Source organism: Saccostrea cucullata, unplaced genomic scaffold (genome assembly GCF_032062105.1).
Source record: "Saccostrea cucullata isolate Sc308-1 unplaced genomic scaffold, CSIRO_AGI_Scuc_v1 ctg146, whole genome shotgun sequence".
Lineage (NCBI taxonomy): Eukaryota > Metazoa > Mollusca > Bivalvia > Ostreida > Ostreidae > Saccostrea > Saccostrea cuccullata.
In genome coordinates, this window is record NW_026919274.1 from 927003 (window position 1) to 946136 (window position 19134).

The 19134-nt window shown below is 35.0% G+C and overlaps 3 protein-coding genes across 4 annotated transcripts; all 3 read right to left on the minus strand.

Moving 5' to 3' along the window:
- Positions 1-394: 394 nt before the first annotated feature.
- LOC134228438 (glucoside xylosyltransferase 2-like) lies at positions 395-5947 on the minus strand. Its single transcript, XM_062710100.1, has 8 exons — positions 5807-5947; positions 5322-5563; positions 4860-5025; positions 4393-4521; positions 3751-3943; positions 3474-3623; positions 2783-2955; positions 395-1372 (listed from the first exon to the last, which is right to left on the minus strand). Exons 2-8 carry the CDS (start codon positions 5519-5521, stop codon positions 1229-1231), a joined length of 1155 nt encoding a protein of 384 aa, XP_062566084.1. The 5' UTR covers positions 5522-5563; positions 5807-5947; the 3' UTR covers positions 395-1228.
- Positions 5948-7033: 1086 nt separating this feature from the next.
- On the minus strand, positions 7034-12116 carry LOC134228448 (uncharacterized). The gene is made up of 10 exons (XM_062710108.1): positions 11544-12116; positions 10837-11008; positions 10665-10744; positions 10322-10530; positions 9906-10104; positions 9458-9680; positions 9269-9353; positions 8478-8656; positions 8254-8300; positions 7034-8122 (listed from the first exon to the last, which is right to left on the minus strand). Exons 1-10 carry the CDS (start codon positions 12034-12036, stop codon positions 7350-7352), a joined length of 2460 nt encoding a protein of 819 aa, XP_062566092.1. The 5' UTR covers positions 12037-12116; the 3' UTR covers positions 7034-7349.
- A 2516-nt stretch (positions 12117-14632) lies between these two features.
- On the minus strand, positions 14633-18439 carry LOC134283539 (alpha-1,3-mannosyl-glycoprotein 4-beta-N-acetylglucosaminyltransferase C-like). Of its 2 annotated transcripts, XM_062766054.1 has the most exons (5): positions 18273-18439; positions 17313-17426; positions 16877-17013; positions 16087-16201; positions 14633-15816 (listed from the first exon to the last, which is right to left on the minus strand). In XM_062766054.1, exons 2-5 carry the CDS (start codon positions 17416-17418, stop codon positions 14645-14647), a joined length of 1530 nt encoding a protein of 509 aa, XP_062622038.1. In that variant the 5' UTR covers positions 17419-17426; positions 18273-18439; the 3' UTR covers positions 14633-14644. The 2 variants fall into 2 exon arrangements, with proteins under 2 accessions (XP_062622038.1, XP_062622046.1); XM_062766062.1 differs by lacking the exon at positions 18273-18439 and having other exon boundaries at positions 17313-17449.
- Between the last annotated feature and the right edge of the window lie 695 nt (positions 18440-19134).

Consider the following 19134-nt stretch of genomic DNA (forward strand, 5'->3'; position numbering starts at 1 on the left):
TGAAATTTTTTTTCAAAGTGTGTAATTTTTTTAAAGTGCGATGCCACAGTGGTTAGATTCCATAGGGGTGCAGCTTTGCTCAGGCAATACTGATGATCTGCTTTTGACCTTTCAGTCCTGATATGGTGGTTTCTTTACACCAAGGAAATCTTTCTGATATTACATGGTCAAACATGCATTATAATGGTATCAAACTACAATTGAACTTCTGCATCTCATTCTGTAATATGGTGTAAATTGAAAAGACTTGAAAGTTAAAACGATTTTCATTTTATGCCCTTTCCCTTAATATTTTAATTAACTGGATATCTCATTTTTTCCATTCCCAAGGGGTTTGTAAATAACAAGGTTTGGCTTGAAATTTTTGTTGTCTAAAGAAACTTGACATAAAATAGACTTTTTGTTCATACTTTATCTGGTATTTGTAGGGGAACACAAATCACTTTTGTTTATAACTCTGTTTAATTTCATTAACAAAATATCTTTATAAAGTCATTTTCAAAGCTATTTTTACTTTCAGGCAAGCAATGGAGTCAACTGAATGTAATGATTTTCATATCTTGCAAAAAAAAAAAAAAATATATATATAAAAATACAGTATCAATCTGTCCCAAAAATAATCATGCAAAATGTTAATGATATACAGTAAATGAAACGAATACATAGCTATGTTTCAGAGACAATTCAAAACAATTCAAGCAATCTGTCTATAAAAGAATATCACATTCAAATATAAGGCTGAATCACTATCAGCCAATCACATGTAATCTGCAAGAGACAATACAATTTTCCATGTCATATCTTCTGATGATGTATCTCATAAATAAAGGCAAGCTTGTAGTCTAAATAAAAAATGTTCCCTCATAGTAAATTGACACCCCCCCCCCACCAACCCAAGAAATAGCTGTAATAATGTAGCCTTCTTTATATTTTTAACAGATGATTTTTTAAAGAGAGGGTTTCCTGACCAAAACAGATAAAAAATACAAAAAGAACCCCCCTCCAAAAAGAACTCATTAATAACTAGATAGGGCTACATTATTGAGCCACAAGAAAAATACAATGAAAACAAACCTAGTTGATTTTCATGCTACTACCCCCAACTTATTTTTTATTTATGCCCATACCACTGGAAGGGAAACCTCATATCATTGAATCTTTTTTTTCAAAATTTAAAAAATCTGTGATAACAGCCAGCCTTGCAACCATTTCTTCAGAATCAAGTGAGTCATTTTTCAGCATGATTAACAAATTGAGCAACTCGGGTTGAAAATATATGTCTGACACGTCCACATGGCGTCTTGGATGTCGCCTCTAGTTTCTCTTGAAGAGGGGGAAGGAGGAATGTCTTCATCTTCTGATGGAAATCATACTGTAAAAAAGAGAAAAAATGACAGTCTATGTGGAGGAAAGAATTATTGATGTTGTTACAAGCATAACAGTGGAATTATTCACAAATATTTTCTGCATAATACAATCAAAATCCTGTGACAGTAAAAAGAAACCAGTCTTTAAGAATTGTATTTTCCAAATACAGTTGAACTTCATTATCTCAAAAACAAGAGGCCCAGGGGCCACAGCGCTCACCTGAGCACATCGGGCTTGAATTTATCCCCCCCCCTCCAGGCGTTCATCATTTGAACAAATTAGAATCTACACTACCTGAGGATGATTTCATATAAATATCACTAATCATAGCTTTGAAGTACTTGAAAAGAAGATCTTAAAAGTTTTCCCTATATATTCCTATGTAAAACTTGGGTTGGCCATTTTGGCCCCACCCTTGCCCCGGGGGTCATGATTTGAACAAACTTGAATCTACACTACCTGAGGATGATTCCACATGAGTTTCATCTTTCCTGGCCCAGTGGTTCTGGAGAAGAAGATTTTTAAAGATTTTTCCTATATATTCCTATGTAAAACTTGGGTCGGCCATTTTGGCCCCACCCTTGCCCCGGGGGTCATGATTTGAAAAAACTTGAATCTACACTACCTGAGGATGATTCCACATGAGTTTCATCTTTCCAGGCCCAGTGGTTGTGGAGAAGAAGATTTTTAAAGATTTTTCCTATATATTCCTATGTAAAACTTGGGTCGGCCATTTTGGCCCCACCCTTGGCCCGGGGGTCATGATTTGAACAAACTTGAATCTACACTACCTGAGGATGCTTCCACATGAGTTTCATCTATCCTGGCCCAGCGGTTCTGGAGAAGAAGATTTTTTAAAAATGCCATTAATTTTTAACAAATTCATGATTATCTCCCCTTGGAAAAGGGCGTGGCCCTTCATTTGAACAAACTTGAATCCCCTTCACCCAAGGACACTCTGTGCCAAGTTTGGTTGAAATTGGCTCAGTGGTTCTTGAGAAGAAGATGAAAATGTGAAAAGTTAACGACAACAACGACAACGACGACGACAGACAACGGACAAATTTTGATCAGAAAAGCTCACTTGAGCCTTCGGCTCAGGTGAGCTAAAAAAAAAAAACATCAATGTGTCAAAGTGACATGGCTGACCCCAGCCTCTTTTTTGTTTTACCTTTTTGTTAACCTTGTTATTTCAAATCCTTGGATATTTTAAAATCTATTATCTTTGTCCTGTGGTGTTTGAGATAATGAGGTTTAACTGTACAAATATATGTTACACTGATGTTTTAAATTAAAAATACTTCAACATATCTTTAATTCTTTTATGAAATTTACTTCAGATATAATAAATTTATGTTATATGCAGTGTTTCAAAATCAATGTCACTTTTTTTTATCTCAGTGGAGTCACTTACTTCTTTAAAGGCTAAATAAGCAGCTTTAAATGCAGGTTGTTTATCATTCTGCATTGCTCGTCGATTACCGTGAAGTACATATGCCCCACTTCGTTCTGCGCCAGTACACACACTCATATACATACAGTGATCAGGTCTGTAATTCCATTCACATGGATAAACATAAAGCTCATCTGTGAAAAGAAAATTGTTCACATCACCATACTATTAGAAAACAGAGATATATGTATGTGTGATCTTTGCATAAGTAAACTAATATTCTATAATTTTTATGCACCCAGATTGATAGATCCGGGCATATATTGTTTTTGTCCTGTCTGTCTGTCTGTTTGTCTGCAAACTTTAACCTTCCCAATAACTTTTGAACCATGAAAGATAGAGACTTCATATTTAAAATGCATACTCCACTAATGAAGCTCTTTTAAATAACACCAAGGTCAATGACCTTGTGACCTTGATTGTGACCTTTATGCTAAAAATAGCTTTTTTGAACCTTATCCATAACTTTTGAACCATGAGAGATAGAGACTACTAATCAAGTTCTTTCAAATGACACCTAGTTCAAAGTAATTACTTTGAGATTCTATGGGTGCTTCTTGAACTTCATACTTATGTATTTATACTTTGGCTCACACTTGCAGTACATGCTGTACAGGTACATTGTTAAATTATTTCTGAGATTCACCCTGACCTGGATGAAAGTGAAAGTAGATGTTAATGAGATCCTGATCTCCCCAGGTTATTTTCAGTTTGTATTCTTTGTAGTAATTCACAATGGATGGAAGCCAAGTTGAGTTTCTAAGTCTTGTTAAATTCATCAACATCACACCAGAATTGACCCCTGAAAAAGTGGTGAAAGAATACTTGTCTAGTATTATTTTAAAGCAGTGTTCTATTTTGGGGTACGTTTATTAACATATTTGAAACTCGACTGAATTTGGCCTTAACATGAAGATTGATTTTTTTACCTAATTCTCCATAATATGGATGCCTAGCAAATCTATTGTACCAGCCAGTCTGTCTGTCTTCACTCTCTGGAGCCAAGGCAACCAGCTGGGTACTGTTGAACCGGGTAAAATGAAACCATATTTCCTCCAGAGGAGACAGAAATAAGATATCTGTATCAACATACAGTACAGAATCCACATTGGTTAAGAGTGACTGGAAAAGAAATACTTAAGTATTAAATATACATTTTTGTACCACTTTAACTTCAAGTACAATTATGTTTACATAACATACAGAAAGGCATAAAAATCAAGTTTTTGCTTGATCTTTAACGCACATCATCCCCCCCCCCCCCCCTTAACCTCACACAAAATTTAAGGGGAAAAAACACATTTTACTTGCCTTAAATTAATTAAATTGTCAAGAAAAATCCAATTTAGCTATAACAAGTTAATTACTAATTATTCTATGAAGGAAAAAGAGGTCACTGTGCAAGATAATCAACTAAGAAACAGATTGGCAGGATACATATTTATTGATGCCTTATCTATGAAGGCAAAATGTCAAGCAGAACTGACATAGAAAATTTTAACTACAGGTATGCATCATTCTCAAACTGGAATTGATTCTTACAATTATTTCTTTACAACTGATATACTTACTGGAATGAAGAGTCGTTGAGAGGCACAAGGTTTAAAAAGTTTCTTCCACTCATTATTTGAGTCAGGGAAGGTTATACCATACAAGTGGTATTCAAATTTGCTTTTAGCTATACTTGGCCATGATGCAAGCTGTAAAAAGATATCTTATTAAACAATCCAAAATATAAAACCTCATTTTTCAAAAGAATAAGATAAGGGGGATCCCATAATATGGAAAAATTAAATGTCATTTTATAATTTCAAAACTACAGAGGAGTACAGACATAATGAGTTTGTGTACTTTTCTAATTCGAAGAATTTTTTGGTTATAACAGTATATATGTATATGAATACATGTATATAACTTTCTATCTTAATTTCCAAATATGCTACAACATGTTTGTTCTTATGGAAAAAAAATAATAAAATGAATAAATAAATTACAAGATTCATGAAAGTTACAATAAATTTAAAAAATCAGCACCAACCTGTTGCTGCAGTGAGGAATGAAGATCATCTTCAGCGAAGATGTGGATGATGATGTAGCTTTTGGTGAAGAGGATGGCAGACTTGATGAGAATGATGGACTCATTACCACGGTCACCACAAACAACAATAGAAAGGTGGATACTCTCTCTCCATCTCTTGGCTTTCCTGTAAATTTTTTTTCTAATTTTAGGGGGTTGGAACCATTGAAAAAAGTAGGTGGAAACATCAATCGTTTCTATATAAAATTGGTAATTATTGATACATGGAAAGTATAACAACATACATGACAAATTTTCTGATTATGCAGTCAGTCTTAGTTTATAGGACAGTGGATAAAAATATATACAGAAAAAAATCCATTTAACTAATTGTAATTAAAAAAAAAATGTCCTCTAAAATTAGTGAACTTTTGAAAAAAAATTTTTTTTTAAAGTGGTCATTAATTGATAATTAATGCTCACTTTTCTAGTTCAGCCTTTCTTAATTTTTCTTCAGCACTGATCTCTGCGGTTTTTTTCGACTGATTTCCAACAATGCTGTCATTTTCTGGGGACTGCTCTAGGTTAGGTTCATCATTCTGTTGATGAATCAAATAGAACATACAAACAGCGATGACAACAATGACAGTCAGACCAAACTTAAAGATCATCCTCCGCCTCATCCAGCATCGCTTAGTGGCGCCTACTCCTCAAAATTGGTTAACCTATGAAAAAAATGTTATATAAATTTATATGGTTTAGTTTACGTTACTTGGTATGCAGTACGTTTATCATTTTTAGATTGGGCATGTTGGGTACAGCTTTTCCCCCTAATCCGAGATTCCTCTGACTCTAACCCCCGCTTTTATATTGTGACTTGTGCGGGGGAGATTTTGTACCTGTGGTTAGGCTATTTGCACTTCAAAGTTAAACATTAAACTGACGATAATTTACGAAACTGATTATACCTCTATCAAGTTCCACTATTATACAGTCCCCGATTGATTCTGCTACTGCATAATTAACACAAGACACACGATATAAATAGATTTTATAGACATTTTTATGATTTTGGTTTACAGTGTCCTAAAAAAACTCAAAACTGGAAATGATTGATGGAGACTAAAAAAGAAAAACCCAGATTCCGGAATGTGGAATCGATAAGCCTGGGGCAAAATAAAGTTCTAAAAGGAATATTTTGTGTTAATTTTAGATAACGTTGATTTTCAATTGCATACAAAATTGATTATGCATCAGCCATTCCAATTTTTTTTCTAAGTTCAGCGTCCACGTGTGCCTTGGTTTTTGACACTCAATCGAGTCAATGCCAGCAGAGACGTATAATATGTCTCTGATGCCAGAAAGGAAAAAAAAGTCAAAATGCCAAAAACATATACAAGAAACATATATTGACGCAAGCGTCAAAAACCGGCTGCAAACCAATTGTATTGGTCCTTTCAATGAAACAGTTAGAAACTGGAATGCTAGATCTGTTATTAAGGTAGGTCCCTAGTACTGGACCTACTTGTGATTTTTCAAAAAATTGTTCTCAAATGTTTAGATTGTTCATACTAAGGTATGATGAATTGGAAAAAAGAAGGGGTTGTCAGTATTATTATTGAGAGAGAGTTTCTCAAACATAGGTACCCCCATTTTTCAATTGACGATATGAGATTCCAATAAAGGTTTCACATAATTTGTACATAAAAACACTAATTTTGATGCTATTGAATGATTTTTCCTATTTAAATCAAAGAAATATATCCAATTAAACAAATTACAGTAAAATTTTATTCTTATTATATTTTCCTTGGTTTTTGGGGACTAAATTGAACAAAATACAACCCTCGACCAGCCCCAAAACTTGGAAGTACAACACTATTAAAATTATTGTAAAAAAAAATTGACTTGTGATTTTTCAGTCAAATTCTCAAATTATGTTCATCTATGACTATTTGTTAAAATTAAATTAAAAAAACAGCACATTGCCAGCATATATTTTTTCTCAGCACCACCATTTATTTATACGTTTTTTGTCCAAATTGAGATTTTTGATAAGGAATTTCAAATGATGGAAGATAAAAAATACAAAGCTATTGATGACTTTTATTTCATTTCATAGATGCATAACTGCAAAAGAATAACAACATTCTTTAGAATATAATATAATTTTAAAACCTATAATACTTCTGTGTGCCATTAATTACAGATATATTTCACATATTATACATGTACATGTATCTGTTTTTCAAGTAAATGAAATGAAAATCCACAGTCTAATCAGTCATCAATTTTGAAGCATTACTCTTTCCACTACATTGAGTCAAAATACATCCAATTATGTGTTCAACAGTATACACAAAAAATTAGTATACAACAGAATATTAACAGTCAGCATAAAAAAAATACAGTCTAACGTTAGGTTGAGTGTTGACTGAAATCTCCCATACAAGTTTTTAGACCTTTATTTTACACACTGTTTGTCTAAATTAAAATACATACAAACAGTAATCATTCACAGCTATTCAAATATTCAACCAATTTGTTGATTACATTAGATGACTTGGATATTCTAGGCTGCTTTGAACCTGATAATGGTTCACTAAAAACATTTCGTAACCCATTATGTGGATCCCTCTTGTGGATTAGCACCAACTTAGACAAACTAAGAGAATTTGCAATCAACTTCTTCGAAATCATGGAAGATACAATCTTTGCCTTAACAAGGGGCTCTAAAGACTTCTTTATGGTATAATAATTCAATGTGAACACATCATTAGCTGAACACAGAGCCAACAACTTCATTTCAAAAAGTTCCCTCAATGCCTTCACATCAGCAATAGCATTATGAGCTTCATAATCTTTTCCAATGAAAGTATTTACAAGAGTGACTTGTTTAAAATCTTTAACATCATCTTTGCTGAAAGATTTCCTAGACACTTGTAAGGTATCTATAAAACCAGTGACAGTGCTAGCAAAACTGTCAAGTAATTTACATTTGACTAGCTGATTCATTAACACTGGTAGGTCAAAACATTGTATATTGTGCCCAACCAAAATAGGTTTACAATCAACAGTCTTCAAAAATTCAACAAACTGCTGAAGTCCTTCAAAGGGCTCTTTATGGTCCACCTTCTTGCCATTATGCTTCAGCACACCACCAACAAAAGTAAGGCCAGTTGCTGCAGATGCATCAAGACTAATTGGGGACTGCGGTGTCAAGTACATGTTGAACTCTCTCTCTCCACATACAGCTGCAATCTGAACAATGTCTGATGTCCTGGCTGAAATAAATAAAAATAAATATTGAAACTCCCATAGTGTATACTTCTAAGTCAAGTGCAACACAATTCTCTTAACCTTATATAATATATTCCTTAGCTATTTCTACAAAGAAAAAAACAAGTTCACAAACCTAAACCAGTAGTCTCTAGGTCAAATACCATGTAAGATTTGTTGGTACTTGGTAGTTGATCTAATTTATTCAAAGAAATGTCCTCCAAATCAGCTTCATCACTCAAACCAATTTTGCTGCTGTATGTATCCGCTGCAATAGAAATGTTCAGAAAAAATGATAGGTAAAAACAAACAAACATCACACATATAAATTAAGTTTCAGATAAATAGTATTTATCTGACTTACCTTCAAGAACAGATTGTGATGCATCTTTTGCAGACCGCTCTGTCTTCAGCTCTAAGCGCCTCCGCTTTGTGCTCCGCTTTGCTTGTTGTAATCGCTTCAGCTTCAGTCTGCTTTGTAGGATCCTGGAATGCTTGAGGGTGTATCTTCCAGGAGACATTGTCAGTCTTTTATTCATCTGAGAAAAATAGAAAATATGAAATTGAAAACTTTTTCTGGAAAAGAAAAAAAAGAAGAATCAACAGATCCTTATCAATATGTAAAACATGTAATTTTTTTTTCAAGTAAAGAGATTATATATTTTATGGAGTAAAAAATCTAATGTGTCTGCATTAAAATGTATTACAGCAAAACTCGGTTATAACGAAGTCACCGGGACCTATAAAATTACTTTACTATATCCGCAATTCTTTATATCCATATAAGAAGTTCATTAAATTTATATAGATGGGGATCCAAGATGACTTCGCTATATCCGTGAATTTGCAATATCCATGTTCGTACTAAACAAGTTTTACTGTAACAATAAATTCACACATTTTATAGATATAATTCTCGAAGAACTTTCAAAACCCTTAAAAATTAATCATGCATTAAAAATGATTTCAACTGCGTCAAGTAAATAAAAAAATGTAAACAAGACAAGAACAAAAACTACACAAACAAGTTTAGGCTATGTAATGGTATTTTTGATGTTTCCCTTTAAATACTTTACTTTATAGACATTGCCTAAACTGCCATGTGTGAACATCAAAAGAACATCAAAGAACATTTTTTTTCATTTGTATACCTCAGTTATATAATTATACCCCTCATTTTTCTGACAGACAGTTGCAGATACTCTACTATGCAGACTGTCTGAACCTCCATAAAACCTATGAACAGTTTAGGTGACATAGTCTAATTAATAAAAGGTACATGTTTTATCTATGTGCATGGTTTTTATCATTTCATAAATTTGAAAATTAAAAATTCTTACATTCTTTTAGGCGCTTTGCTAGAGACCATGTGGTTAAAATTTTCATTCACTTGAGTGGATCCCATCGACACCAACTCAGTTGCCCGGTCTGCATACTTCTCAAACAGTTTTTCTAGAGCTGATCTCAGAGGCTCACTTGTAAGAGGTTTCCCATATGGCAAGTTTTTTGGTTTGTAACCAGTCTGTTCACTCCTGCACCATGTGCCACACATGGAATGGTCCCCTTTTAAGATTAAATACACTAATACAAATACAGCATTCATACATTATCATGAACTCAGACCAATTTCTAAAAATAATTAGAAAACAAAATTATTTTTCTTGCCAGTGTCAAACTTAAATATATGTTCATTCTTTTTGCAAGTAGTATTCTTACCATATAAATGAGGAACAATTTTCCCCAGATCATTAGCTAACTTTTCTGGATCTTCAGATGCCTGATGAACACAATATGTAAAGCATCTCTCAATGTGTGTTCTAACTTTAACATTTTTCAATACTTTATGGGTATTGCTGATTTCCACAAGACTTCCAGTAAACCCCTTTTTCATGTGATTGCTGTCCACCTTTTTCTTTATATCTGGATCAACAGTTGCTCTCAATCTTGCTATTGTTGTAGAATCGTTGTCCATTACTAACGTGGTAACCTAACAACATTTTATAATTATAAGCAAAATAAAAAACAGTAATGCATTAGCACTTTCATTTACAATCTTCACATATATATAAATATTTAATAAAGATTTCATGGAAGGTGGCATTTTAATTCATAGCGCTTTCACCTCTTAGCTCTTCATGGATTTTGAATATTGATTGTACACAGATATATTGATATAAAATTGAACATATCTATACATTTCATACCTTTTCACCTTGATCTTTTATGCTCTGCACCATCTCGCAAGCCATAGCAGGTTCCATAGATTTGGCTGACCCTGACCAGTTTCGACTGCATTTGTGCTTCCTCACAGGAACATCCTTCCGTTTTGCCAAGTCACATATTCTGCATTTTTTAGATTTTACAGCATAACCAACACATTTCTTGGTTTTTTCTCCGATCAAACTTGCATGTCCTTCAAACATAAAGAAAATTGTTCAATAGCAGTAAATACTTTGTATTATTTTAGTAATCAGTGAAAAGTCAAAGCATCCAATTCAAATTACTAATTAGGATAATTGATGACTTTTTTAAACCATCAAAAAATACCTGTAAGGCTATTGTAGGCACGCCCAGTACCCCGTTTTTGCCAGGCACCATCGAAGCTGACAGTGAGATTACCATCACTCCTGAAGAAAAATCCAATAATTATCATGCATGAAATTTTTTTTTTTTTTTTTTCAATAATTCAAATTATTTTGACAAATACCAATAAACGTACTTTTCAACTTCCTCTAATAGACTGGTTCGACAACTTTCTTCTGCCATTTTACTCAGTGTACTGCCAACTTCCCTTTCCCTTTCCTTTAGACCTCCCTTTGAAATTCCTGGAATGTTTAGTACTGCTAAGAAGGCATTTAAATGAGACTCTCCAAAGCCACCATTGATCATTCCTAAAATATTACAAACACAATTATTTAAAACAATAATCAAAGATTAAAACAGGGGTGTGCAATCACCATCGCCCGACACCCGGGGCTACCAATTTAAGAGGTCAGCTATCTAAATCTATACTGCGTTAGCCCGTCGGGCTAGTAAATCTAAAACAAAAGTAAACATATATTTACCTCGACTGAATTTAGGTACGAATTAACTTTTCTGAAAAATCAAAATCTTGAATTCGTTTTAACCTATATGCATTGTGTGTTCCTATCGCCAGTCATCTCACTGACAATTATAGTCGATATAAATAGGGGGAAGTACCTGACAATTACAAAGTGCAAACCATTATTTGTTTATTTCAACTTCAATATTTTTTTTAACCTTTATGTTATACTTATACATGTATTGTTTTCGGTAGTTAATGGGCTAGTCACTAGCGCAACGGGCTAGTAATTTATTTTTGTAATATCTATTGCACACCCCTGATTAAAAACACCAATGTACACAATTTTATCCAAGTTTATTTCATACTTATTATACACTTACCTACTGCTACTTTCGTATTAATATCCCATGCTTTTCCTCCCTTTTCTGTTAGATGTTTTTTGCCTGTTGGGACATCATTAAGTAGCCTACACTCCTGGTATCTACACTGCACTTGGAGAATTTGAGCGAGTCCGAATCTAGTCTCTCCAACACAATCGGATAAATGCAAAGGTTGCCCACATCTCTTGCACTCCTTTAAATTATTTGCAAGGATACCAAGTTCGATTATACGTCTACCTTCGCTCCAATCATTTTTACCTGTTGGCTCAACAATTTCCTCTCTAGCAACACGGACATCGCTAGCAAGAGGGTCAACACAGTGATACACATGGTCTTCGTTCGTAACTGGAGTGATTACTGGTGTTTCAACATTTTCTTTGGAAGTATTATCATCACTGCGGTCCCAATATTTTACACACTCTCTCCTCAGGACTTCATTTTGCTTTATACGAGAGGATTTCACGAATTTCCCCTTCTTATTTCTTGCCGCCATTACTGCGGGATGTTATCGATAAATAATAGTGTTAAAAACCTATCCGGGAGTCCGATCCGGTTATGACGTCACACGACTAGACCCCTACTTTAAAATATCTTATATTTATCTGTTAATTAATATATCTCTGTGACATTGAACATTTGCATGCGACATAACAGGATTTTCTTCAATACATAATTTACATGTACATTACTACATGTATAAGCAAACTACTTTTAGTACCCTGCGTCTCCGTACAAAGTTTGGTACAAACGAACTCTTGTGAAAGTTTGATGTTTTTAAAGTAGTTTACATTTAAAGATTAAAACTAAAGTTTAAATTTATCTTAACCATAGAGATATATAGTTTTACTTTAATAAAAACGCAACAAATATGTGGGGCTCTTCGCTCGCTCTCAGAGGATGTTAACCCCCCCAACTCCCTCTAGATCCGCCACTACATTTCTCCTCTTTGATTGCGAGAAGTGGCGGGAAAAGACTTGGCATACTATAAAATGCGCTTTATCCTTGTCTGTTGGAGTAAAATCTCGTAATATTCTGTCTGATGATAAATTGTCATTTAATCATTTGGAAATTTTCTTTCGGAAATGTTAAAATATATTCAACAAATCCTGTTTAAATAGAGAAAGTAAAATTGATTATACTTCTATACTAGTACTGTAACGCGGTCTTTGATTTAGACCATGTCCAACACGTGTGCTTTTGTCTCCGAACCTCAGTTATGTCAGAGTTTGTCAATCAGGATTGGTTGAAACATTTACCCCATATTTACAAAATTTTAATTTTATGATTATTGTGCGTATCTTGCTTAACATTTAAACCCTCTGTTTTAATATTGTATTATTTGAATGTTAAATATTTTTTATTTAAATTGTTTTAATAACTCCGCAGAAACCCACGACGACTTCAAACTTTCATATCAAATAACTGACCGCCTCCTGGCTACCGGTAATTATTCTGATTGAAATCTTTGAATTCTGTCATTATTTCTAAATATTTGTCTAGAATACGTCATACAAGGTAAATCGTACGTATTGAATTTGATTTTGCGATGGAATTTATCTTTCTGCAAGTAAAAATGAAATCAAATCCTTTGAATGACCTATGAATGAGGCAGATTGTGTGGAGAGAGACTCGGGGCAGGGAGAGTGTGGGGAGAGAGAGTGTGTGGAGGAAAGTGTGGAGGGAGAGAGAAGAGAGATTAGACAGGGAGTGTGTGGACAGAGAGGGAGTGAGAATATGGGGTGAGAGAGGGTAGTGAGAGTGTGGGAAGAGAGAGAGTGGACAGAAGTTGTGGGAAGGGAGAGAGTGGGGAGAGATTGTGGGGAGAAAGAGTGGGGAGGGAGAGAGAAGGGAAAGAGTGGGGAGGGAGAGAGAAGGGAGCGAGAGTGTGGGGAAAGAGAGGGGAGTGAGAGTGGGGTGAGAGCCGGGGAGTGAGAGGGGAGAAAGAAGGTAGTGGGGGAGAGATTGTGGGGAGATAGAGAGAGAGTGGGGAGGGAGAGTGTGGGGAGAGAAGGGAGCGAGAGTTTGGGGAGAGAGAGAGTGTAGTGAGAGTGTGATGAGAGAGAGGGAGTGAGAATGTGGGGAGAGAGAGTGTGATGAGAGAGAGGGAATGAGAGTGTGGGGAGAGAGAGGGTAGTGAGAGAGTGATGAGAGAGAGGGAGTGGGAGTTTGGGGAGAGAGAGTGGACAGAGGTTGTGGGGAAGGAGAGAGAGGGAGTGAGAGGGTGGGGAGCGAGAGGGTGGAGAGAGAGTGTGGGGAGATAAAGTGGAGAGCAAGAGTGGGAGGAGAGTGAGAAAGTGGAGAGAGAGGTAAAGGAGATTGTCTGGGGAGAAAGTGGAGAGCGACAGTTGGAAGAGGGCTGGAGAGAGATGGGGATGGAGAGGGACTGGGCTGTAAAGAGAGGGGGTGTTATTTAATCATTTTAGAAGCTATACCTCACCTGTAGTTGTTGATACTGTATTAATGAACCGAGTCACCTGAAATCAGAGATGGCAATTTTCATTCTTTTTGTCCCCCGCTTTCATTGAAAGAGGGGAATATTCCGGCATTTCCGTCTTTTGTTTCAACACGGTATCCCGAAAATCCTTTTGATCATTCGAAATGAAATTTTACACAATTCCATATGGCCTAAGGAAGACCCTATTGGTTTTTTTTTAAGGTAAAAAGGTTACAGGTCAACGTCATAAAATAATTCTGTCTGTTTTAATATTTTCGTATCCGCGCAATATCTCGAAAAGCTTTTGAGCCTTTTTAATTAAATTTCATACCACATACTCCTATGGCCTAAAAAAGAACCCTTTTTATTTTGAGGTAAAAAGGTCACAGATCAATGTCGAAACGTGCTTATTTCCAGCGATTTTTAAAAATAATTTTTGTTTAAAAAAAAATTAATTAATGTATTCATACACACCTAGAAAATACATAATTCACAAAAACACCTTGCATCCTGAAACCTAGCGCCTAACCCCCCCCCCCCCCCAAAAAAAAAGCTTTTTACATAAGAATGACTTTTCCAAAAATTATTTCCACAGACACGTAATTATAGAAAACTTGCAAATAATACCACGAATTCGAAAGAAAATAAATACGATTAATTTTTTTTATTAAAATAAAGTTTTTAGAATCACTTGAATCTTTCTGATAATTGTTAGAGTCGGTTTGTCTCGTGTTGATACAACAGCAATGCATTTCACATTTGAAGGAATCGTGTAGCCCTGTATTTCTGAATCGAATTCGCCTTCAGACAACCTCCCCACCAAATGAGGGACCAAACATTGCTCTTCTGGATATTGAATACCCACTCCTACTTTTACAACACCCCATTTCAAAATCCCGGTTCTCAGAATTGGGTGTCCTGTAGATACAACGATTCTACTAATGTTGATTGGTTCGGGGAACACTACTTTATACAGATGGTTAGCTTTTAAGCTCACGACAGAAAAGAATGGATCCCCATCAGTTCTTTGGTAAGCATTTTCCGGAAAAGATCCAAATGTTGCTTCCATGTTTGTAAATATTTCTGCTTGTGGATTTTCTCCTGGAATATCAAAAGTACTGTAGTTGAACGAGTCCTTAAAGGTAAAATCTGTTATAGGTGTAAGTTTTCCCCTTAATGACGATATTTTTCCAATATGCTGAAACAGACCTTTTGGGGTTTGAATGGTGGAAACTTGATCATGTAGGACTCTGAAATTGTTTAGTAGGATATCACAGGGTAGCACATTAAACATAGCCAACAAGTATGTTGCAAAACGTGACAAATTCTTAGACCGAAATAATTTTCCAATAAACCCTAGCCGAGAAAATTCTAATGTTATCCAACGAATCTTATGATTTCGCTCGATAAATTTTTTAATGTCAGCAAAGAAGTCATTGGCTGCAATCACATCGTCTTCAAGTTGTATATAAAATTGTGAAAGCCGTTTGCCATACCACATCAAATATGCAAAATCTATGTTTTGTTTGGATCGCCATATCGTCCTGTCTTTGGAGTCATCGTTGAAATTGGCATTTTTATCTAATTCTGGATAAATGTCTAATGGACTGTGAATCACTTGGAGGAACCCTGTCTTGATATATGTCGAAAACGTCTCACTAATACGCCGACTTGTATCAAGGTTCCAAGTTTTATCAAAATCCGATAAGAAAATAACCAGAGTTATATTTTCTTTTTGACTGTCTGTTGTCGCCTTTATGATGGATGTTATAGTTGAGTAGACATATAGCGCTCCCTCTAGCTTTCTTTTTACCACTGGTATGCCAATAGTTAAATAACCTGGAATACATAAATGAATAAAAATATTGTGGATTACAATCTTTTGATTTCAGTCACTATATAAGTATGTTATTAAAAGATACAAAAGCAGCAATGATTATAACCCCCTAGCCAGATTGCTGCTTTTGTATCTGATGACGTCTTTTGACTATGCTTCATATCCTCGCCATACTATTAAAATATCAATCGAACGCATCACTGTGGATAAACTTTCAATCAATATTTTAAAAAAAAACAAAACTTTTATTATTTTAACGATATTGCACGTACCAATTGAACTCTTTGGCTGCCCAAAGAGCACTGTATTTGATGACCACTCCGCATTGTTCATGAAGATAAAATTTTCTGGGCCTTCCTGTAACATTGGAGGTAAACCAGTGTCCTTCTGAAATTGACATATACACATATAAAATGTCAAGGTCATAAATTTTAAAAAATCTGTCTGTTTTAACACTTCGTTTCCGCGCGATATCTGGAGAAGTCTTGAGCTTTTGCAGTGGAATTTTATATCACAGCTTCCTATGGCTGAAAGACCCTTATTGATTTCGAAGTCAAAAGGTCAAATGTCAAGGTCGTTAATTCATATTTTCTTTCTGTGCGTAAACCTTTCATTTTCGGGCGAAATCTCACGAAGCTTACGAGTTTTCGAAGTTAATTTTTACACAATAACTCCTTTTGGCCCCGACTGCCCTTTATTTGCTTCAGTACAAACATTTAATAATTCTGCAAATCTGGAGAATGGGAGGGGGGTCGAGCCCCCAATCTAAGCATCCTCCTCTTTTTTCCTTAATTAAGCGAGGGACATACCCAGTAAATTCTCTGAATTAGCTTGTTTTTTTACGTCGCACAAAAAACATCAATAGAGCACAGGTACTCGTGGACAGGAACTTGTGAATATCGAGGGGGGGTCCTGTTCACTAGTACCTGTGCAATAGTAAATATATTTTAAGGAAGCTCTGAAGAAGTACATACATGTACACTGTATATTGTAATACATATATCACATTAGACCTGCATGTCGACTAAAATACTGATCACTTATTCAGGAAAAAAAAATTACCATAAAAGTAGAAGTTAATTTAGAGCTGTCCCTCCTTGTTGTTCCATTGACTAGTAACATAGAGGGCGCTGCTTGATGAGGGACTCCCAGCTGATTCTGTGGTGTAGAGGTTAGGTATGAACAACGGGAACTGGTGTCTGAAATGTTGTGCATTGGCTTTAAAAAGAATCTTGTGTTTAGATCTATAAAATCCTTAACATGCAGTCATGTCTTAAAATATTATCCAAAGACCCAAAATTTAACAAATTCTCTACGTAATTATATGTCATTTGATATTTCAACATACTAGTTTCCATGCAAGTGCCTCTTTTAAAGTCCCCAATGCATAATGACATTATATTACGCTTATGTTCTTTTAGCAATTTAATTTATGATAAAGACAATTTCAAGAAATCTTTTACATGAAGAGAATGAAATACCCCACACATATACATACCAGAAGAAGAGAGGAAAAGATGTACAACAAAACAACACATGATGAGAACACAGACGAGGACCACGGACTGCACTCTAGTTCGGTAACATCGGAAAGAGGACTTCATTACTGAAACTGAAATCAAGTTCAAGTGCAAATGATGGAGTTGTTCATAACATGCTCACCCATTACAACATATAACATAATCCAAATCATTTAAATAACAATATATCCTCTGGGTTTATAGAGGGTGAAACAAGGTTAATCTTCTTAAATCTGTGCATGTTAATAATGATCGGTGTTTTTAAATTAAACATTCATGTTCTCTTTGATTAGTTAAAGATTACACAGGCCTGTTGCCCCCCCCCCCCCCTCCCCATTCAATCCTACCTCCAGAAATGCCTATCGTTTTTTTTTGTTTTGGTAAGAATTTGAAATTTTTCAATTATGTTGCCCATAAAAAGACGAGCAGTAATGCTCTCATCGTTTCAAACCACGGTTTGGAGTCCGCATAAGGGAAACTCTCTCCAGAATTGGAGCGGATCGTACATTTTGGCTATGGCTTGTGACGATGCAATTAATGCTCCCAGATTTCCAAAACTTAAACTTCCCTCAACTAGATATGCATTAAGATACCAAACATCGGCTGCTCTAAATTATCCAAAAAAAAAAAAAAATCCCCACTGCCCCTTGTATCCCTTAAAATTTGGTTCTCAATTCAACATTGAAAATCTTTCTATGTACATGTACAAGTAATTCAGATGGTTATTGCTGTTTTCCCTGCTTAAATTTGTTCCTCAAACTTTATGAAATTGTTCTCAGAGTTTTTTTTTGTAAGCGATAGTATAATTAATTTAATAGATAAATATTAAAGATACCTGCTTACTGAAGACAACAAATATTTATTGTATATAATTTACACTTTTCGATCATTCCATTTCGATCGTTGAAAAAAAACCCAGACCCTAACTATAGTCTTACCTTAGTGTTATGAAATGAAATGATTGCTTATATGCATGTACAGTACACATGATTTTAAATTCAAAACAAAACAAATTGTTTGGAACAAAAACCTGTATCAGTTGGCATTTAAAATTATTTATCCAAATTCAATACTAAGTAATGAGCCAGTACGAACACAAGTGTCAATCTGGTGACCTTTTTTTAAGGTACGCCTTGAACTCCAAAATCAAGAAGAGACCTTGAATAACCAAATGATTATCAACACAAATAAAGCTTCAATAATACAATATAACCTTTTCATCTTAAACTGAAGTTTTTCTGTCAATCGCCAAGTGCTACCAGGTTCCTAAAATGACATATCTAAGCTGTAGGTTCGGGAGACATCTTTGTTTGAAAACAAAGCATAGGGCGGTAACAAATGTCGTCTACAGGACGTTTTGTGTCACAGTCTGACCTATTGAACCTGTAACTGTTATGTTCATCGTTAAAAGTCCTATGGAGTATAGTGTAACGATTCCCTTAAAATAGCTGTGGATAGACATTTAGAAAGATTGATTGATTGTATGTTGTTTTGCGTCCCATTCAAGAATTTTTCATTCAGTATGAGACGTCGCCATACACTGGTGAAGGGCATCAAATTTCGATCTTAATGCCAAAATGCAAATGAGTTCATGTAAATGTTGTTTGAAAATCGAAATTCAAAAGCCTTATTATACATATAGAGGACACTCCTAAGTTCATTTTCAATATGAATTATCTATTGCAATGAATGAAAGAGTTCAGGAAACCGGGTTTTGCGGAAAAACGACGCTTTTTGATACCCCCCCCCCCCAATGCCCTTATAAATATCGGAATTACAAAAACTTGTTGCATTGTATAG